Source organism: Bidens hawaiensis, unplaced genomic scaffold (assembly GCF_021521415.1).
Source record: "Bidens hawaiensis isolate Kalapana, Puna unplaced genomic scaffold, B.hawaiensis_p1.1 tig00042926_1, whole genome shotgun sequence".
Taxonomy (NCBI): domain Eukaryota; kingdom Viridiplantae; phylum Streptophyta; class Magnoliopsida; order Asterales; family Asteraceae; genus Bidens; species Bidens hawaiensis.
The window spans coordinates 50,484-73,400 of NW_027497602.1; the positions used below are offsets into that span (position 1 = coordinate 50,484).

The 22,917-nt window shown below is 33.3% G+C and overlaps 2 protein-coding genes and 2 pseudogenes across 5 annotated transcripts; 3 read left to right on the forward strand and 1 right to left on the reverse strand.

The window, feature by feature from the left end:
- Positions 1–3,139: 3,139 nt before the first annotated feature.
- Positions 3,140–4,818, forward strand: LOC143593916 (AAA-ATPase ASD, mitochondrial pseudogene; annotated as a pseudogene).
- A 2,600-nt stretch (positions 4,819–7,418) lies between these two features.
- On the forward strand, positions 7,419–9,446 carry LOC143593918 (AAA-ATPase ASD, mitochondrial pseudogene; annotated as a pseudogene).
- Positions 9,447–12,875: 3,429 nt separating this feature from the next.
- Positions 12,876–17,003, forward strand: LOC143593922 (growth-regulating factor 4-like). The gene is made up of 4 exons (XM_077073382.1): positions 12,876–13,140; positions 14,983–15,379; positions 16,402–16,829; positions 16,911–17,003. Exons 1-4 carry the CDS (start codon positions 12,945–12,947, stop codon positions 16,916–16,918), a joined length of 1,029 nt encoding a protein of 342 aa, XP_076929497.1. The 5' UTR covers positions 12,876–12,944; the 3' UTR covers positions 16,919–17,003.
- Positions 17,004–17,354: 351 nt separating this feature from the next.
- LOC143593924 (cadmium-induced protein AS8-like) lies at positions 17,355–18,801 on the reverse strand. 4 transcript variants are annotated; one of them, XM_077073385.1, is made up of 3 exons: positions 18,667–18,801; positions 17,866–18,112; positions 17,355–17,783 (listed from the first exon to the last, which is right to left on the reverse strand). In XM_077073385.1, the coding sequence occupies exons 1-3, from the start codon at positions 18,667–18,669 to the stop codon at positions 17,539–17,541; spliced, it is 495 nt and encodes a 164-aa protein (XP_076929500.1). In that variant the 5' UTR covers positions 18,670–18,801; the 3' UTR covers positions 17,355–17,538. The 4 variants fall into 4 exon arrangements, with proteins under 4 accessions (XP_076929500.1, XP_076929499.1, XP_076929501.1 ...); XM_077073384.1 differs by having other exon boundaries at positions 17,866–18,118; positions 18,667–18,798; XM_077073386.1 differs by having other exon boundaries at positions 17,866–18,124; positions 18,667–18,797.
- Between the last annotated feature and the right edge of the window lie 4,116 nt (positions 18,802–22,917).

The window sequence follows — 22,917 nt, forward strand, 5'->3', positions numbered from 1 at the left end:
GAGAACCGTTATGAACCACTCATTTCTCTTCAAGCAGATTTTTTTATGAATTTTTTCGAGGAGTTTTTTTATAATATTATATATGTATAAAAAGGAACATGTGTGCATTTATGTACATACCTGTTTAAAATTGAAGAATAAGTATTATACATATATGTACAAATTATGTGCATGAATAGGGAAACGATAATATATGTATATATACAAATTACAAATTATGTAAATGAAAAGAAAAATGATGATGTGCATATATATGCATTATGTAACTTGTGATGTAAATGATAATGTAAATATATGCACAACGGTTCTTATTATCCTAATCTTGTAAGTTGTATGTATGTGTGTATATAATAGAGAGCGTATAGTAACTTGGGTAGTTAGACTAGTGGTAGAGCCTTATATCTTTTGGGAGAGCTCATATCATTGGGTATGACGTTAGTTTAAGAAAACAGTCTAATTTAGAATTAATTTGGGTTGTCACTGAAGAAAGAGAGGGAGAGGGAGGGAGAGAAGAGAGAATAATCGAGAGAAGCATGGAAAAACTGAGGTTGAACGTGTCAGTCACGTGACACCCCATATGCTACTTGATTAGTGGGCATAGGAGATAGATAATATAATAAGTAGTTAAATAGTTTTTGAAGGGGCAAGTCTTGCTCTTCTAGTATAATGACATGGGGCAATGGTTTGGGATCTTATGTTCTCAATTTTGAAATATAACTCAATGAGGTTTTCCCACTATTATGTGTTTTTTATAGTGTTGTTAGATTAGTCAGGCCTAAAATGTTAAAATCTATTAAAATTTATTAAATTAATTAGATATTAATGGTAGTTTCAAATATGTTAAATAAAAAGTTTTCTAAGGGATTAACACTTTTAAGCCATTATAAGAAATCTAATATGAAACAGTATTAGTTGACAGCTAATAATGTTTGGACACATCAAAACCAACGGTTTACACAGACTTTGATAGTCAAAGTCAATAAACGAAAATCGTTTTTAAGTAAACCCACCACTCAATATCCTTTCCTAGGGAAGCAAGAAAATAATTATCCATATAGTGTGATATATGTCACACTCACGAGTTTTCACATTCACACTATAAGAACAATCATCCAAATTACAATTCTAAGTGTAGCAGGTATGTGAGAGGTGCGTTTTAGGCTTTTAGCCCTTTAAGCATCTTTATATAGTGTATAAATTCCAATGGTGCTGGCTTGACTTGCTGCGTCTAGCTGTTTATGTTATTATTTTCAAAAAGAATGTAAACTAAATATTCAGGATGAAATAAAATTTTTATATTTTAAGGTTTAAATGATTAATATTAAGTAACTAATTATTAAATAAAGGCATAACTAGCTTGTAACTCATCTGATAAATTTTAAATGTTTGCATATCAGACTTATGCATCATTTGGCTGAAATAATATAGTAAAAACACAATAAATTAATATAAGAACAGATTTTTTATATTGAACATTAATTTGTAAAGGAATAAACTTGTAAAGGAAGGTGGTACAAGTGAAAACAAGATATATAATCGAGCTTTTTGGGGAAATATGAATTCAACATCTGGTTGGGATTTCAAGCACACCGCTAGTAAACTAGGTATTTGCTCGTCATTCGGTCGCAAAACGGGTTGCTAATCTCCTTATGTGGCCGGAAGTTGCAACAGAAGTTAGCAACCACTTTCCGTCGCAAATATTGCAACCGAGTTGCGATGCTAATTAGTTTTGTGACCAGGATGCGAGCGCTTCTTTTGCGACTGCAACTTTCACCTTTTGCAACTGATTTGCGACTAGGCCACAAACAAGTCGCAAAAATCTAAAAACAAATCACTTTATAAAATTTGAAGTTTTTAATTTGCAAATATATTGAAAAACATAAATACGTGGCCATGGCATTAGTTAGGAAAAATAGTGTAATCTGTCTTTCAAAACAAAAAAGTATAAACATATATATAAAAGGCAAAAATTAAACATAATTTTACAAATAGCCAAAATTGTAGATATGAGGTTACAACTCTTTGTCTCGTGTAAATAACGTTTGGTCTTCTACTAAACCAGAATTGAAGACGACACCGTGAACCAAAATGTGACGTATCCAATTAAGGGGAGTACTTTTGAAAAGCAAGCTAAATTTCATTTTAATATAAGAGCCATAATTTTGGTTTCTAAATTCCCTATGCAATTGCAACGAAATTCGGGTTTAAATATCAAAATGACACCAAAAAATGTAATTATTTTCTGCTCAAAATGTAGCTTAAATGGAATATAATTATTAAATCATGTGCGGGTAAAAAAATTAATTAAATTATGTTTACAGGTTCAAGTGTTCAACCACAAACACCAATACATTTATCAAATAATGTTTGCAATTTCCATAAATATTTATTGTTTTCAACAGAAATATTAGTGACAAACTCTAAGGCAACAACATGTCGTCGCTATATATCACCCTATAATAACTTGGACCTTTAGGACTACGCTTGCTAATGCCACTTTTGGTGACGAAGCGTCGTCGCACTAAAGGCTACGGCGACGACGTGTCGTCGCTATAGAGAGGGGTTACAATAAAAATAAAAATAACAAATTTATTATAATAATATTAACAAATATGAAGTTAATAAGTGATCGAAAATAAAATAATCATCTATGCCGTAATGATATAAAAACTTCCAACGCATCAGCGCTTTACTAATAGAATAAAAAAGAAAAGGGGATTTATGAGAAAATATTATATTTAACAATTAACTTTTGTCGGAATTATGTGGAAAATATCCTAAGATTTTTTCATTATTTGTCCTGCACATTTTTTTCTCTCGGAAATTTCCCCTTTTTTTCTTGGTATGTCCCTTAACATATATTTAAATTTTATATTTTCACCGTGTAGTGCTTTGTTTTTAAAGAAAATCTTTTCCTAGGATTTGCTCTAGATCAGTTTGCTGTCATTTCGAATTAACCTTTCATATATTAATTTAGAGACCAATGAAGGCGGCTGGCCACCTCTTTTGGCATTTTGTTTGTCAAGAGATTAAAATTAAACAAATTAAAAAAAGACTTTCTGGTGCTAAATGCCACTTTACTCAGTGCTATAAATACGGATTATAAAAGCTCATCTACCTCTTACTACATACACCATTCTAACAAAAGTATTGTGTGAGTTGTGAGGGAAAACAAGACAACAATGATGGGCGAAATGACTTTGATGGCCATGATCATGGGCGCTTTGGCGATATTCAGGCAACTAGTTCCCAACGAGCTTCGAAGGGATCTTAGAAAGATTGTTGATAAAGCTATTAGTTATGTGTACCCTTATGTCGAGATCACTTTTAATGAATACCAAGTAGACACTTGGTTCGAACAAAGTGAAGCTTTTACATCCATTGAACTGTACCTTAGTAGCAACTCTTCCAAAAGAGCTAAAAAGCTCAAAGCAAATGTAGTCAAGGACAGCGAATCTGTTGTCCTAAGCATGGACGAGAACGAAGAAGTCATAGACGAGTTCAACGGCATCAAAATCTGGTGGATTTCGTGCAAAAAGGTCCCCGAACAACGAGCTTTCTTTTCATATCGTGGTGATGAAGAGAATCGGTTCTACAAGCTTATTTGTAGAAGAGAACATCGTGATATCATCACTAATGTTTACTTGAAACATGTGCTTGATGAAGGGAAGGCTATTGCGGTAAGAACAAGGAAACGCAAGCTCTATACCAACAACAAGAGTGAAAATTGGTACGGTTACAAGAGGAGTTTGTGGAGTCACATCGTATTCGACCATCCTTCTACCTTTGATACTCTTGCAATGGATCCCAAAAGGAAGAAGGAGATTTTGAACGATTTAATAACGTTCAGCAAGTCAAAAGACTACTACAAGAAGGTGGGCAAGTCATGGAAGCGAGGATATCTTCTTTATGGTCCACCAGGAACCGGAAAGTCTAGTATGATTGCTGCCATGGCTAACCTTCTCGACTATGATATCTATGATCTTGAGTTAGCATCCGTGAAAGATAACACAGATTTGAGGAAGCTACTGATTGATACATCGAGTAAGTCGATAATTGTGATTGAGGATATCGATTGTTCGCTTAACCTCACCGGACAGAGAAAGGAGAAGAAGGAAAAGAGTGAAGAAGATGAGAAGGATCCAATTGAAAAGAAGGAAAAAGAAGAAGAGGATAAGAAGAAAAAGGGAAGTGAAGTGACTTTATCCGGGCTTTTGAACTTCATTGATGGGTTATGGTCAGCTTGTGGTAGCGAGAGGTTGATCATATTCACTACAAATTATGTTTTGAAGCTTGATCCAGCTCTCATTAGGCGAGGGCGTATGGATAAACATATTGAGATGCCGTACTGTTGTTTTGAAACGTTTAAAGTTCTTGCAGAGAACTACTTGGATCTTGAGTCACACGAATTGTTTGAAACCATCGGTCAAATGTTGGGGGAGACGAAGATGACTCCGGCAGATGTTGCTGAAAACCTGATGCCAAAGTCAGATGAAGAGAATGCTGAGATTTGCTTGAAGAAGTTGATCAAATCTTTGGAGGGCGCAAAAGAAGAAGCACGACTCAAAGCTCTTGAAGATGCGAGGATGAGAGCTGAAGAGGAAGCAAATAAAAAGATTGAAGAAAATGGCGAAGAAGTAAAGAAGACTAGTAAAAGTGCCGATGAGATACAAGCTAATGGCGCTAAAGAAAACGGTGTGTTGTGTGCATAAGTACTACAAAGTTTACCAAAAACCATGCTAGCTACATGTAAATTTAAATTGTGTATAGGGTTTAAGGTGTGTTTTTTTTTTCATTATTTACGTACATTGGTAGTCAAAAATATAATATTAAAAGATTCATCTGTGATGTAAATGTCTGTAGAATGTTTATTTGTAAAATAAATAAATAAATAAAATCTGTATATTTTGTGTGTGATATATGATATTGAAATACTGTTGGTGTAACTAAAGGATAAATGGGCTGATTAATTGTTAGATTGACTTCTAAATGGAGTAAATGAAATGATCATGTGGGTTAAAGACTTGTTAAGTGGGCTATCCACAAATGACCAGACCGCCAGGGTACTACAAATTATATTAAACATTTAAACAAGAAGTGGGATTAACATATTAAATGATTGAAGTATGGTCAACCTTTCTCATATCAAACAAGGAGTGGGATTAAATTATTAAATAACCCAAGGTACCATTTGATATTATAATTGTTCAGTTCATTACATTATCTGAATCTGAACTTAAAGTGTGGTCATCATTTCTCAAATTAATTTTACAAGTTACATTAAAGTGTTTTCTGAAATTAACTTTATAATCAAATCTTTGAAATAGCTTTACGTCATATGTCCGTTATAGTAGAATTAAATTGTAAATCATGAATGTGAACTGCGCTTTCCACTGATTTCTTGTGGTGATGACATTACTTACACGTACTAGTTATATGTATTTAAACTTTATAAATACTTATTTCTTATTAGAGTACGAGATCTACATCAATGCCCTGATTTTGGTCAGTTGGTTCCGCCTTGAAACGATTTGATATGTTTAATCAACTCATTTTGCACATTTGCATATCAACTATTGTTGTCAACCCGTTTGATACATTTAAACAAATAAATTTGTTTGGTTGTCAAGGGAAGATCAAGAAGTTCTTGATAACTTTTAAATTATATTTGAAGTTTTTACAGACTTCATGTTTATGTTGTTCTTCGTTAGAGAGTTTGTGTATAATCAGTTGAAACAAATATCAGATATTTTCAAATAGAGCTGGCAATTTAAACAGGTACATGAATATAAGACACAAACCTACACGATCTTAACATGGATCGTGTATGGCCTTAATAGGTTTCGTGTAATAAACATGTATACGCAAATCGACCTGTTAATTTTCGTGTCTAAACAAGCAATATACACTTTTAACTGTTAAATACATGTTAGTACCTGATTAATTTTTTTTAAAACAAAAAAACAATAATATAATATGTACTATGGGTCAAGTTATTATACAAAGGGGAACAAAAATGAGAAGGATTTATAGCCATACAAAAAAATCCCTCAAAAAAAATTTAAAAAAATAAATAAATAAATCATAACTCAAAATTTAATAAAAAAACAAAAAAAAAAATAAAACACAAAAATGTTTCCACTGTCTTTCTCGTTCTCATAAAAAAAACACAATGGTAAGTAAAAAAAGTCGTGTCTTTTTGTTTATCATTGTGTTTTGTGTTTATTTTCGTAATTGATTGTGTCTTTTTTCTTAAAATTGTGTCTTTTTTTATATTATGTTATATTACTCAACATTGTGCTATATTTTGTTCGCTATTATATTATATTTTGCGATCTATTTTGTCTTTTTTAGTTATAATTGTGTCTTTTGTTCATTTTCGTCATTGTGTCTTTCATCTTGGCATTGTGTCTTTTCGTCAATTTTTTTTTTATTTTTGTATATATATATATATATATATATATATATATATATATATATTGAACGGGAATGATGGCAGAAACATTTTAGTTTTTTAATTTTTTTAGTTTTTTTTATATATTTTGAGTTATGATTTTTTTATTATTTTTTTTGAATTTATTTTTAAGGGGATTTTTGTGTGCTTACAAATCCTTCTCACACTTCTCATTTTTGTCTCCCTTTGTATTTTAACTTTACCTTATGTACTATACCCGAACTACTTGACCCTAATTCTTTTACACCCATACGATACTATTGCCCGTCCATCAACAACTGCAACGACGCACCCACATCTCCGATATACCTCCTCTCAGCCCATATCTCAGCTCTTCCTCCTCGCAGCCCATATCTCCAGTCTCCCTGCTTGCACACTCGGCAGTAGCACCACCGCCTTACCATCAGTTGATCTCCCCATTAGATGCCCTCGCCTACAACCAGTTGTCTCTTAAGGTTTTAAATCAAACCTTCTTCTGATTTGAGTATAGCTCTTATCGTTGCTTATCGTGTAAACCTGGTATTAACAGGTTCGTATTTGGGAAACAATACACGATTAATTTTCGTGTCGTGTACAGGCATACATGATTCATGTTCGTGTCTTATCGTGTACGGGTACATGCGATACGTCAACCCGATTTTCAAGCTATAAGATGTGTAACTATTGATTTATTATACAACTGTTTAACATTATTTTTCAATTATTTAAGTTAATAAAGAAATGATATAGCTTAAGTATTGAACTTAATAACAAGTTAATAATAGAATTTTAAGATTTGGATTGAATTATGTTTTATTAAGTTAAACCAATAATAATACTATAAATTTGACATTTGTAATCAACCTCTCACATTGCAGTAGGAAGTCAGAGGTCAATAAAAAATTGTCTTTGTCATTTGCTTAAGAAACAAGGCAATATAATACCAATCGATATACGTACGTATGTACTATGATATCATATTATCACGACTAACTCACGGGTCTCTTCCAGGGAAGCTTCATGTCGGATGGACCTTTCATATTAATTTATGGACACAAAATGGTCGGCAGCCTCTTTTGTCATTTAATGTGTCAAAATGGGCATTCACACGACACCGTGACAGGAACCATATACCATACAAAGACTTGACGCATGCTAAATGCCACTTGACTTAGTACTATATATTAAGATGTTAAACTTGCACTTCAGCTCATCTATTCTTCATTACAAACAACTTTCTAACTAAAACATTGTGTGAGTTGTGAGCAATAAGAAGATGATAATTGGGGAAATGACTCACTTAGGGTCGATGATTGGCGTAGTTATGTTCGTTTGGGCCATATTCCGGCAATTTTTTCCAGACGAGCTCTATAGGGATGTTAGAAAATATGGTAATAAGTTCGTCAGTTATGTGTACCCTTATGTGGAGATCACATTTCATGAGTACCAAACAGACGGTTGGTTCGAACGAAGTGAAGCTTTTAAATCCATTGAACGGTACCTTAGTAGCAACTCTTCCAAAAATGCTAACAGGCTTAAAGCAAAAGTGGTCAAGGATTCCGAATCCGTTGTGCTGAGCATGGATGAGAATGAAGAAGTCATAGACGAGTTCAACGGCATCAAAATCTGGTGGACATCGAGTAGAAAAATCCCCCAACAACGAGCTCTCATCTCGTATCGTTCTGAAGAAGAGAATCGGTTCTACAAGCTCATTTGTAGAAGAGAACATCGTGATATCATCACTAATGTTTACTTGAAACATGTGCTCGATGAGGGGAAGGCTATTGCGGTAAGAGCAAGGCAACGCAAGCTCTATACCAACAACAAGAGCGAGAACTGGCATGGTTACAAGAAGACGGTGTGGAGTCACATCATATTCGAGCACCCGTCTACCTTTGATACTATTGCAATGGATCCCAAGAAGAAGAAGGAGATTTTGAATGATTTAATGACGTTCCGCAAGTCTAAAGACTACTACAAGAAGGTGGGAAAGTCATGGAAGCGAGGATATCTTCTTTACGGTCCACCAGGAACCGGAAAGTCTAGCATGATTGCTGCCATGGCTAACCTTCTTGAGTATGATATCTATGATCTTGAATTAGCGTCCGTGAAAGATAATACGGATTTGAGGAAGCTATTGATTGAGACTTCAAGCAAGTCGATAATCGTGATTGAGGACATCGATTGTTCGCTTGATCTTACGGGACAGAGAAAGGAGAAGAAGAAGGAAGAGAGTAAAGATAAAGATAAAGATAAAAAGGACCCAATCGAGAAAGAGGATAAGAAGAAAAAAGGAAGTGAAGTGACTTTATCCGGGCTTTTGAACTTCATTGACGGGTTATGGTCAGCATGTGGTAGTGAGAGGTTGATTGTATTCACCACGAATTACGTTGAAAAGCTTGATCCAGCTCTCATTAGGCGAGGGCGGATGGATAAGCATATTGAGATGTCGTATTGTTGTTTTGAAACATTTAAAGTTCTTGCAAAGAACTACTTGGATCTTGAGTCACACGAATTGTTTGAAACCATCGGCCGAATGTTGGGGGAGACGAAGATGACTCCAGCAGATGTTGCTGAAAACTTAATGCCAAAGTCAGACGAAGAGAACGCCGAGGTTTGCTTGAACAACTTGATCAAATCTTTGGAGGACGCAAAAGAAGAAGCGAGACTCAAAGCTCTTGAAGATGCCAGGATCAAAGCCGAGGAGGAAGCGAGTAAAAAGAAAGAAGAAAATGGCGAAAAGGAACAAGAGATTGATGCAAAGTCGACTGATGAAGGAAAGAAGAGTGGTAAAAGTAGTGCCGACGAGATACAAGCTAGTGATGCAAAAGAAAACGGTGTGATGTGTGCATGAGTGCTATAAAGTTGACTAAAAATCCAAGCTACCAATAAATTAATTTTAGTGTTTGCTACAAGTATGTTTCTTTTTTAATTGTTTTAACTTTTAATAACGTGTTTGGTAGTCAAAAAGTAATATAAAAAAGATTCGTTAGTCAGTGTAATTTTTAACTTTCAAGTGGCTTTATGTTCGCCCTTACATGCTGGGTTGGTGAGCGCATCTATTTATTTTTATTACCAATCTAGGTGTGATCTTAAAGTATGAAAATATTAATCGGTTTGGGGTTTTAAGAAAGGAGTGAATAACATTATCAAATGAAAATTATAATATTAACTAAATTAGCTTTGGTGAAGATGTTATTTTGATGAGTAAGTAATCTTAAGTAACAATGTGATTTTGATGAGTGTTATTAAATAATCATAATCATATAAACTAAGTCATTTGGTGGACAATGGTACATAGTGTATTATTAGAAGCAGATTAGATTATCGTTCAAGAAAAATATAAAGAACAAGAAAAAATTAAAGAAAGTAATGTAATAACTTAACTATCTTATATAAAGGATAAAAGTGTATCTAAAACATAAGATTTATATAATATGTTTGGGTTTGATTATAGAGAAAAAGCTTAACAAACTTGTTATGTATGTCTTTGGTGGTTATAATAGTCAAGGACGGTTACATAGATGGCAAACCCACTGCTCCAACTTACCACTGATGCATAGTTGCAATTGATAATCAAGTTGAACTGATATTCGGTTGCCATTGATTATCGGTTCTCCCTAACCACCATTTTCTATGTAACTTTTCATCAGTCAGACAAATACGAAGTAATAGGTCTTTTGAAACCCAAAAGAGGTGTTGCCTCTTTGGAACGCCCTTGGTCACTATCCCCTTAAACAATCAAGTTAGAAGTGCTATAAATGAGCATAAAATTATACAAATGTGTATTTCATATATCTTAACTTGTAACAATGTTTATCGTCATTTCTCTTTGATCTTTAGCGAATCCAACTAGACTGAAGTGTTATTGATGACACTAAAATCACCAACACAAAAGAACGAGAATCACACTAGTAGTGTGCGGCATGTCCTGATTTTTGTTCAGTTTGTTCCGCCTTGAAACGATTTGATACGTTTAAATCAACTAATTTAAAAAGATTAAATCTTGACTATTATCGTCAGCCTGTTAGATGCATTTAAACAAATAGATTAAACAAATTGGGTTCAAGTTACACAATTTTAAGTCTATGGGTTAAGGCTTGTATTTTTGACACAAATAAAAAAATGGTTCGTGGTTAGGAACAATTCAACCCTCCAACCCACTAACCTCAACATGGCACATCTATTGTTGAATCTATTAGGAATTTTTCTATAAAATTATATCTTTAAAATCTTAAATACTTTTTTTTTAAAGAAAAAGCAAGTGTGAACTAATATTTATGGACATCTAATTTTTTTTAACCAGACTAACAAAAAACTTTCTCAATCAAATGGACCACTTAATGTTATTTCGAAGAAATAAATTATGCATATACCATGATGTCATTCTCATGAGTTTTCATATTGATTGTCAAAAAGTACTATTGAAGATTTATTGAATCATCCGTTAGCTTACTATCATCCAAAATATAATTAAATGTAGCAGGTGTGTGTGATGTGCTTTTTTAAGCATCTTTGACTCTTCGTGGCACCACAAGACAATATGTAAACCAAGCTTTTGAGGATTCCTTGTCCAGTTGGAATTCGATCCAATCACTCGACATAGTAGTTTTGAAGCTGCTGCTTTGCACACAATCAGCATCAGCACATCTGTATCCATACCTTAAAGTTTCATCTTTATAATAATAAGAAGCCGTGTGGGATTAGCCCGTCACTTGATTGAGATTCTTGTCTCTTAGATAGGACTCTGGGAGGTCTCGGATTCAAACTCGGGCATGAGATATATTAGTTTGGATAGTATAGGTGTAGCCATGTAGGAGTATGGTAGATTTGCCTTTCAAAAATAATAATAAAAAAAATCCGCATTTATGAACACTTTAGAATCTCCATTAATCTTGGATGTGCATGAACGAGAATTATATATAAAATGAATGCATTAATCATTTATAATCTAAGAACTATGTTACTCACAAAATGCTACTTTTACATAACTTTCATTTCATATAAAACTAACATTTTATTATGACACATATTATAGACGCATAGTCATAAATCATAATTATAGGTAACTATCAGTCCTTGTACATATCTCGATTAACGTGCCTTGAAGAAATTGTCGTCTGATTGAAGAAAACTACTAACGTTTTGAAAATCTACTCTTTTGATTCAAATCTAGTTAACAACTAAAATAAAACCACCACTGTAGTCCTAGTACCATTGTTGGCATTATGTTAAATAGACATTTAGGAATCTCAAAGTCATTACCATATCAAACCTAAATCATGTCAGACAGTTCTGATTATGTGAATACCTCTTCCAACTTGCCAATGGATTCCTTTAATCCATTATTTTTACATCCATTTTATCAGCCCGGATTATTACCTGTCAAAGATGTTTCATAGTTAAACTTTTGATTCATGGAAACGAGCAATATTTATTGCTTTATCTCCTAAAAGAAAGTTGGGGCTTGTCAGTATAGTTGTTTATAAATGTACCGCATATCCACAATTTTGATTTATGCCAAAGATGTTATGGCATGATGCTTTCATGGTTTCTAAACATTATCACGCGATAAAAATGAGAGTGATTTGATTTGAACCGAACTTTGTTGGTTTGTATCCATTTTCTTTGTAAATCTTACTATAGTTAACGAATAGGATACACATGCATAACAATATATTTCGAAAACCGGAAATTAAACAAATTATAAAGATAAAGAGCTAGTTGAATGATTCATATGGTCAATTTCGAGTTCCAAAACGTAAACTAAACCACACAAAGTCTAAATCAGACAACTTACCCATTTAAAACGGCTTCCTCAATTTCAACCAATCAATATCAAAACGATATAATATTATACCCGGTATATCAGGTTGGTTTGACCAACGATATCTAGACCTCTGGGTTAAGATTATGCCAGGTTCACCCACCTCACTTCGTCTATGTGACAAGTTGTGTGGAGCGCATGATAATTCACCACCAATCGCATACTTCACTAGTAAACCTATCATTATCAATACACTTACACTATTTTGTGATCCTCAATCTTTTGAGAATAACATACTCTGATTCAGTTGATAATGATAATTAGGTTGCTCATTAGAACTTTATATAAATCCTATACTCATATATTCTATCTTTTGAGAATAACATGTAACCGTACCTGGTATATATTTTACTCCAGTTCAGTCGATAATGATAATTAGGTTGCTCATTTGAACTTTTATATTTTTGAACTTATATATTTGATATAATAGAAAAGATTTTATAAGACTTAAAACAAAAATGTTAAATACTATAAGTTGTCAAAACATTTGATCCCCACCCACATCTGGATTCCTTTGCAACCAAGCATGTTCAAACCCTAGATCTGCCCGCCTCTTCAAAGGTAACCAAACAAAACAAACAAACCTTAAATCTATCTGTTACTTGTCTCATCATCTGTTGCTGTTGCTGTTGGTGTTGGTGTTGCAGTTTAAACAACAAGACCCACCCACCAGAAGAGAAAGATATGAGTGGCAGCACCACAGTGGCCGGTGGCAGTGGATTCCGGCCGCCATTCACGCCGGTGCAGTGGCAGGAGTTGGAACATCAAGCTCTCATTTACAAATACTTAGTTGCAGGTGTTCCTGTTCCTTATGATCTTGTTCTTCCCATTAGAAGAAGCTTGGAAGCCTTATCTGCTACCTTCTTTAATTATTCCAACTGTAAGTGTCTTTATAAACTGTCTTATTATTATCTTTATTGTTAAATTAACAATCTTTATTGTGAAATTAGTAATCTTTATTGTTCAAGATATTATTTTTTTTGTTAAGTTAACAATCTTTTTTGCTCAATTAATAATCTTTAGATGTGTTTTTCAATTAAGTTATTGTTCATTTCAATTTCATATCAAGTTAGTTAATAATATGAGACTCAGATTATTAATTTGATATGAACAATAAATTTGTTAGGTGACCTCAACAGTGTGTTAGGTATTCTAGATTAAAACGAGTTAAATAAACAAGAATCTTATGCATTTATGAATAAATTGACAAACACATACTCAAATTTTCAATGCATAGGGTTTAATCTGTTTAATTCATTTTAATCTAGAACACCTGATACACTGTTGAAATGTGAAGTTACGAGACGATAGGAATTAAATTTGTTTTATTATGAGTTTTGTCTAAACGGGTTAGGGCCAGTTTCCGTTTGAGCCCACATACTTGTTTTGCTAAGCGGGTTGTATCTTGGTCGACTTGACGGGTTAGTTAGTGACCCCTTAGTTTTTTAAAATGTGTTTTTTTCTGTAAGTAAAAATGATCTTGTTGTTCCCATTAGAAGGAACTTGGAAGCCCTATCTGCTAGGTTTTTTGATAATCTTTATTGCTCAATTAATAATCTTTATTGTTCAATGAAGTTAATATTTTGAGACTCATATTATTAATTTGATATGGAAATGAAGTGAACAGCAATAAATTTATTGAACTTCTTACACCTCAACAGTCAACAGTATGTTAGGTGTGATAGATTAGAATGAATTAAATAGACAAGAATCCAATGCATTCATTATTAAATTGACAAACACATAAACACATACTCTAATTTTTGAGCATGTGTTTGTCAATTTATTCATGAATGATGATGCATTGGGTTCTTATTTATTTAATTCATTTTAGACTTGCACACCTAACATACTTTTCAGGACTTAAGGTTTAGTCTAAATAGTTTTGAATTGAACCAGCATACATGTTTAGTTAAGTAGGTCTTGTTTAGGTTGACTCTATGTTGTCAAAACCCCTTTGGGCGCACGCCTAGGCTCTCAGGCGAGGCGCTTGCCATTTGGGCAAGATTCCAGCCTGATTTTGGTCAGATTTTTTCGAAATCATGAAAATCCTGGTAAAATTATGTAAATTCCGGGCAAAACTGGTCTGAAACATCCCAAATTGGTCTAAAATCAGTTTAAACTAGCCCTAAACAAGCCTAACACATGTTTAAAACCCCACAAATGATAAGTTTATGCTATGTTTTTTGCTTATCTCGGGCCCTCGCTTTTTTAAGTCCTTGCACCTAGGCCCAAAGCTCACCCTTTACGCGTTGAGTACGCCTTGTGTCTTTGACAACTATGGGTTGACTTAGCGGGTTTTTTAGTAACTTCTTTATGCTTTAAACTCTTTTAAAAACGTAGTTTTGTCATAACTAAAACTTGTTAGAATTTTATGCCAATATATATTAGTAAAAGAAAAATGAGCACTGTATTTTATAGTTTAAACTTAATTGTATTTTAACTTATATACATGTGTATCTGGTTGTAAATTTATAGAGTTAATATGCAAAAACAGATTAGAGGAAAAAATCGGTTAAATCGTGTCTCTGTCACCCCGCAATACTCATGTTGTGTTACGATTCGAGTGACTTTCTGACTATCACGGTTTTTGGGTTTGTGTTATATTATACACACACACAGATAACATCATTACAATGGCTGATAGATTATCATCTGGATTTATCAGTTTGTTCTCTACTTTTGTACTAATCTTATGCTGTAATTTTGATATTTTTCAAAGCATTGGGATATTGTTCATATTATGGGAAGAAGTTTGACCCGGAGCCGGGAAGGTGCAGGAGGACAGATGGCAAAAAGTGGAGATGCGCCAAAGATGCGTATCCGGACTCCAAGTACTGTGAGCGCCACATGCACCGTGGCAGAAACCGTTCAAGAAAGCCTGTGGAATCCCAGTCTGCTTCTCAGTCATTGTCAACTGCAGTGTCACGTGTCACCACTGTAAGCAGCAGCACTGGCAGTGGTACTAATAGCAATAGAAGTTTCCAGAATCTTGGCAATGGAAGCTTCCAGAACTCTCACTTGTATCCCACCTCGAGCTCGGGGACTATTGATTTTGGGAGTAATGCATCAAAGTTGCAGGTGCATGCTAGTCCCTATGGTATCAACAACAATTTTAGGTACCTTTTCACCACATTATTTGTTACTGGTTATTCAGTATATCACTATATCATAATCACTTTTAAAACATACATCCAAATACACGCTAAAGTATGCAAATTTCTTAATTTATATGCATTCAGAGCCTTTGAAATGGGCCCATAAACTATATGATACGATACATATGATTTAAACACAAGTACACTGTGAATTTATAAAGTTAGTTGTAATTTAATGTGGAAGAAGAGTAATGTCATAATGTGAATGGCTTCTTTCACTTTTTAGGTGAGTTTTATTTTCTCATTGAAAGAACCTTATTAAACTTACATAATAAAACGGGTCAAGTTACATTTAGGGATGTAAACGAGCCAAGCCGCTCGTGAGCTACTTGCGATTGGTTTGTTTAAAGCTCGAATTGAGCGAGCGTAAACGAGCCCAAGCTTGATCTCGAGTCTGAAATAAGCTTGTTCAATAAACAAACCTGAGCTTCACTTATCTAGCATGAGCTGGCTTGCGAGCCTAAACGGGACTTATATATTTATATTTTTTATTTAATATATTATATATATAGGTATAATAATTATAGATATAGTTAAATTATTGTAAAATAAGAATTATAGTTAAAATATATATAAAACAATACAAAAATGTATGTAACTTAATTATAAAATATTAAACAAGCCGAGCTTGAGCTTGAAATACTACTCACTGCCTGAGATCGAGCCTTAGAATAGCGCTAAAATGGAGCCGAGCTTGAGCTTTTAAAGAGCTCAAAAATAGTGGAGCTCGAGTATAAAAAATAGATCTTAAAAAGAGTCAAGCTTTGGCTTTAGAAATAGAGCTTAAAACTAGCCGAGCTTGAGCTATGGGAAGTTAAACAAGCTGGACTTGAGCCTAGTTAACCTTGGGCTCTGTCCTCGGCTCGTCTATACTTTTAGTTGTATTTTATTGTTAATACTTAATAGGTAAAATATCTAAAAAAAAAATTTTTTGCTATAATGGAAACGTGTCAAAATTTGGTTCATCGTATAATAACATGCAGGTATGATCAAGGGCTAACTATCAATGTGGATGATATAAATTACTCTTCTGGAGCATCAAGTGCAGAAAGTTCGTGGCGTCTGGTGCCTACTCAAATGTCTTCAACTTCTTTAATGGAATCAAGAACCGACTCGTATCTACAAACCAAATCTCCACAGCTAACCATGGTTAATGCATTCGAGCCTGTGATTGATGCTACTACACCCGGCTCAAAGCCAAGTCAACAACAACATTGCTTATTTGGCAGCAAAATTGAGTCACCGGTTAAAGTCAAACATGAGCAGCAACACATGATGCGTCCGTTTTTTGATGAGTGGCCCGAACCGAGGGAGCCATGGTCGAGTCTGGATGGCGCTAGTGGCACCACAACGCAGTTATGCATGTCTACGGTTCATGAATATTCTGCACGAAACAACTGCACTGCAAATGGTGTGTGAAAACTGAAAACTGTATGTGGTTGGTTATGTAAGTTTGGAAACAAACTGAATCTTTTTAATTTATGTTGTGCAGCTGATTAAGAATGGCTGATGCAGTCATGATGCAAGTTTGTGGCCAAAGGTGGTGTGTATTTGATTATGTTTTGTATGATGTTGGATTATTACATGAAGTTGATGTAACTGATTTAATGTATGTTGATGCTTGTTTGAGCAACTTTTCAGCAATAAATGTTGAGGACTATTTTAAATTGCACATTAATATGTTATTTTTGTTTATTTTTAAGTTGTAAAACATGTAAGATAGTTATTTAAAAAAACTCGATTAAAATATACACAGTTCGATTTTGACAGTTTAACAATACGGTTATCATTTCTATCCAACCTAGCCGGTTTGGTTTGTTTCGCAAAATCTAGTTAATAGTTTGATGCATAATTTTCATCAAAACCGACCGAATAAGACCCTCAAAACGCTTTAAAAGCTCAATATACAACAACTTGCACCCTTCAAAGTTAAAAGTGTGATGAACCAACAATTTTATCTTCTGCTTTAAGAAAGACCATAAACTCAATACTTGTAACCTAAAGCAACACAAGAACATATAAACAAATCTCCTAAAACTTCTAACAATGATTCAAACAAAATATGACCTCCATTTTATTCTTAACAAGAGGATTGAATCTTGATACTCGTGTTTCATACCTCAACGAGGATGGTTAACCCGACTTTTAAGTCCATCAAAATAATCCAAAACTAACTTTGCCTGAGAAGACATGAATCTGTTCGCACCCGAAAAATGTACTCTTTTGTCTACACTCTGTTCATGGTTGAAAGTTGACACCCATCTTTGCACGCCCGTTATATCCATTCCATCATTAACACCATTCGCGCCAAGTAGACCACTAGATCGAGCAAAGTCCACTGCACCACTTCTTGTAGCCATCAAAGCTGCAGTTTAGTTTATTAACCCGTTAAGAACAAAACATAACCCAAATCGAGTTGGAATGAAAAGGGAGAAAAGTGTATGTACCACTAAAAGGAACTTTAAGGAGGCGATTTGCAGGGAGACCAACGCCAACACCAGCAAGAGTGATACCGACACTAAATCCAACACCACAACCAGCACCAACATAACCGATGACTTCAGGCCCGAACCCGGGACCCCACCCGATGCCACAACCGAACCCTATGCCCATGCCCCAAAAGGCTCCAGATGTAGGATGCACAGGGTTCCATCTCTCATATCTTCTGAACAACCCTTTTATAATCATTGGTACCTGAAACTATAACTAATTAATGGTTTAACTGGCGATCTATGTGTTCTGTTGTTTGTATCAGGTTCAGAGTTAATATGAAACACTGTACATATCACTTTGTTCAGAAACTATTAAAATTTAATGAATCTAACAAAGATTGGTGTTAACAACAAGAACAAAGCAATCAGGATTCAAACAGATTTCACCAGGCAATCAAACTGAACAAAGATTGGTGTTACACTGAAATTTGGTCCAGGCTGCAAACAAACTGAACCGAACAAGGCCTTGTTCATTTATTAAACGAACTTTCAGCCAAATGGTTCACGAACGTTCAATTCATTTACAGCCCTAGCTCCAGGTAAGCTTAAAGGTGAAATAAACCAACACAGAAAGCACATTTTTAAAACACACTTCGATTTGCAAACAACTATCCATATTCTCTCTCAATTGGCCAGAAGAAATGTTATCAAACTAGTACATATTTTTATAATAAAATTATTAATTTGAAGAACACAATAAGTGTAGCACATAAGTGATGATTTTAATTAATAACATAAAATAAAGTAAAGTATTACCATTAACAGATTGAAGGAAACTGGTGATTGGTTATGAACTGGTGACACAACTTACAAGAGTGTGGAGATCACGAGGTACCGAAGTAGCTTCGGCAGTAAACAGCACACTAACGTGGCTTTGTTTTGGTCATAGGATTTGGATTTGATTGTTTTTTAGATTTACAAGATAAAGTCACAATATTTACAATTATTTAAAAACCAAAAAAAAAAAAAAAAGCTCACACTTTAAATTAAACAAACAAAATTTTATAATTTGTCACTAGAAAAGATATAATCTTACCCCGTTGTGACAAAGGTCATTTGGTATAAAGAAAAATTATTAAATATCCTCGTATTAGCATCGAATTAATTTATTTAACAGGTAGATTCATCGTTATCATACTCAGTAAATTTCATTAATAAAAAAGTTATGATAGGGTCTGAGAATGGTAAGATGTATGCAGTCTTACCAGTTACCTCTACCACGTATGAATAGATAGACTGCTTTCGATGAGACTCCCGACTCGATAGTAGTTTTGCATCAAGCATTGGACATGCACCCTTGTCTTTCGGACCTTCCTTCACTTTTAATGTTATTTTCACAAAATTAGTAAAATAACGTCAAAAAAAGTGAAATTTCACTTTTGTGCACCTGAGGGCCCACATATACATGCATTATATGCGCGCACCACAAGCAGATCGTGTATTTGCTAGGGAGATTATATGTTGAAAATCACATTAATCACATCATGCTATCATAGTACATGTTGAATAGATATAACCAAAGTAACAGGAGAGAAAGTAAGGCGGTTGGGTAGTCATCTTATATGATACATTCAAACTTCAAAGCATTACGTACAAGTATATTATGTAGTTATTATAGTTTTCAACATATTTTTCGTTTTGAAGCGAGTGCTCTAGAAATTAATTATTAGGACATTTACTAAACAAACAAATTTATGTAAATCAATTGGTTTATTGACTTTTTGCTGATTTGTTCTATATACAAGACCTTTTGTTTTGTGCTAGTTTGATTTATTGATTAGTGTCTAATGATTTGTAAAAAAATTATATCCGTAACACCTTGAAATTACTTAACCCGGTTTTGAACAAGTATCACAAGTAAAGCAGATTAAATTGTTCGTGCACACAAATACTGAAAAACATGGTAAGGATTTTGAGATATTATTTTGATAACAAGTACATGATACAAGTGATGTATATGCCTATTTTGTCTCTTTTTATATCATGTTTTGCATTTAACATGTGCCTCAAAAGTGTTAATAGATGCTTCACAAATGGTTGGGTTTATACAGTTCAAATTTATTATGCATTTAAGAGAGAGATCACTTTATGGAAGAACAACTCAAATTTAAAATCCGATGTATATGAGACTAGCTATAAAACTTCTCATGGGTCTAGCTTATATGTTATATGTTGAACGGGAAACTAAGACCATCTTCAACAGTTTTTGTTCAAACCAGCCACATGAGCTTTCTTAAAAGTTACATTTTAACTCCAACAATACATATTCTCAAGTCATCTTTACATTTTCACAACATCACTTACTTTTACATTTCCACAACATCATTTATTTTTAAATAAGAATTTCACAATACTATAAAATATTTAATTAAGATATGAACATACTTTTTGCGGATCGTTCACATATGGACCCAAAGATACTAGGAAAGTATGTGACAAAATAATGGCGAAACACGGGTTGGATGACGTTGATTTGGATAAGTAGGACTTCTTTTAACGTTCTATTTTTCTAGGATTTCTTGTAACGTTTTTTTTCTAGGACTCTGTAATGTTTAGGACTTCTTGTAACATTTTTTTTCTAGGATTTCTTGTAATGTTTTTTTATTCAATTTAAACGTTGTGAAATAGATAATAAAATCGTTAAAAAAGAAGCCGTTAAAAAATGTAATCGTTAAACTTGCAATTACATAAAAAATCGACAAACAAACAAAATACTTATTTGTATATATGTATAATATTTTAATATAGTTTATAAATATAAATATGTATGTGTGTGGGTTGGTGGGTGGGGGGAGAGGGATTGAAAGATGTGATGTTAGGGCTCACAATTTGTGGTTTTTGGTAGTTCAAAAAACCAAACTTGAAACATTGGTTTTTGATTTAAACCAAGCTCTCTAATGGTTATTTGGTTTTTGGGTTGGTTTGAACCATACAAAAACCACCAATAGAGATGGTCTACTAACAAACCTCAAAAGTCAAAACCAACTCCTAAATTCATACATCTAGCTAGGGACGAGATTGGTATCATACCGGTACAGGTACCGAAAATCCTGATCCTGAAAATTGCAAATTCTTGATACCGGAACCAGTGTCGAAATATTCGTTATGGTATTGGTTTGGTACCGGTATTGAAGGTCAAATTCAGGAAATATCGATACCGTACCGTAGCATACCAGTACCGTACCGATACCGAAACTCAAAACTTTGGTAAGCGGTACCGATTTTGATACCGATGCCGATTACCAGTCGATACCAATACTGAATTTGCCCATCCAACATCTAGCACTATTCTTGTATCTATTTACATGCTTTAAAACCGACTAAATTAATTTATTATAAAAAGTTTAAAATATATAAAGATCGTTTTCAAAATTATTAGAATTTATAGGTTACTAAATTATAGATTTTTAGAGATGTGTTTATGTATTAGAAATTTGAAGTAATTTTTAAGGTAATTTTAAGATCAGTTAATTGGAATCCCTGCAAGTAATTGTTATTTTAAAATATATTGAAATGCTAAATTTAATATTTTAGTTAAATATAGTATTCTTGAAATATTAAACAAGAAATTTAGAATTTTAGACTTCTTCTTATTTGTTTACACACAAAAATAATTATTTTATAAAAACAAAGCCCCCATTTTTTTTAATTCATTATTGTGTTTTAATGCTAACTAGTATAATTACCCGTGTTTTGTTGTGGAGTTAATATTTTGCGTTTTATTTTTGTCTATGTCCGGTTCTTAATTTTTTGTTTGGCAAAGAAAAAGAAGCAACAAATTTAATTAGTGGCAATCTATTTAGGGAGTTTTGAACTCTAGTTTGTTTTGTTAGTGGGTTGACAAAATTTTCAATTAAAGAAAGTGTCACACCCCAACCTACGGTGAAAATGTCAGGATGTGAGTTGATTGCTCACAGCTTTCAAGGTACTATTATGCAATATTAAATGTGACAGTATCTGTTAATTTAAATTCAAATAAAACCAAAATATTCAATACAACATCTCATAATCAAATAAGTCAGCAAACAAATATATCAAAGATTAAAAGTCTTGTTTATTTTTCTCTATCTTGCAATCCTAAGTTTTCTTCCAAACTTGTTTGAACATCACATCACACGATAACATGCGTATGCGTTAAAAATACAATAGATTTGTCAACACGAGGTTGGGTGAGTAACACACCAGTTTTGATGTACATATAATAAATAAATAAATATGCAACAAAGTCAAATGAGATAACCAATTCAACAAACGAGTAAATAAATGAGTTGTCGATAAGCACAATGCTAGATAAACTGGACGATGGCTATTACGACTGTCGTATGATCATATACTATTATGAGATTATGTTGGACCTCTCCAAATGCGATTCAAATAAAGCATATAAACACATAACAAGTAAGGTATAAATTGTTAAACACAAGTGACAACAGTTGTAAATTTGTGTATTAAATAGTAAGGAAATAAATAGTAACGCATACGCCTCCAAAACGATAAAAATGAGTTAAAAGGGGGAATGTGATACTCACATGATCGGATTAACGAAATTATAAGCGATAATGTGAGAAAGATAAATCCTTCGGAATACACCATCAAGGATTCATATAGTTAAATAATATAATATAAATTAATGGCAACTTATATATTACATATAAAGGATTTTAGAGTCTCGATGGATTTAAGTTTGGTTGGGATTAGGACGGTTCTTGATTAATCGATTGAACTCCACGGTTACTGTTATGGTGATTTTATTATCAATTTTGTTACTTTTATTTATCAATAGTTTATCCTTAATAAAGTTATAACAACAAACAAAATACTTAAATAAATAAATATTTATAATTTTCCAATAAATTATATGAAAAGATTTGTTTTAAATAATTATTTAATATATATATATATATATTAATTATTAATAAATTTGTTTTTTTAAATTAACCTTCGCAAATAATAGATAATAAATAATAACATTCTTGTAAAATATGAACTTTTATAAAATACTTGTAA

Coding starts and splice junctions, on each gene's coding strand:
- LOC143593922 (XM_077073382.1), top strand. CDS start 12,945: ATGAGTGGCAGCACCACAGTGGCCGGTGGCAGTGGATTCCGGCCGCCA. Junction 13,141..14,982: donor CTTCTTTAATTATTCCAACT/GTAAGTGTCTTT, acceptor TATTTTTCAAAG/CATTGGGATATTGTTCATAT. Junction 15,380..16,401: donor GGTATCAACAACAATTTTAG/GTACCTTTTCAC, acceptor AATAACATGCAG/GTATGATCAAGGGCTAACTA.
- LOC143593924 (XM_077073384.1), bottom strand. Junction 17,784..17,865: donor CCTTAAAGTTCCTTTTAGTG/GTACATACACTT, acceptor ACTAAACTGCAG/CTTTGATGGCTACAAGAAGT.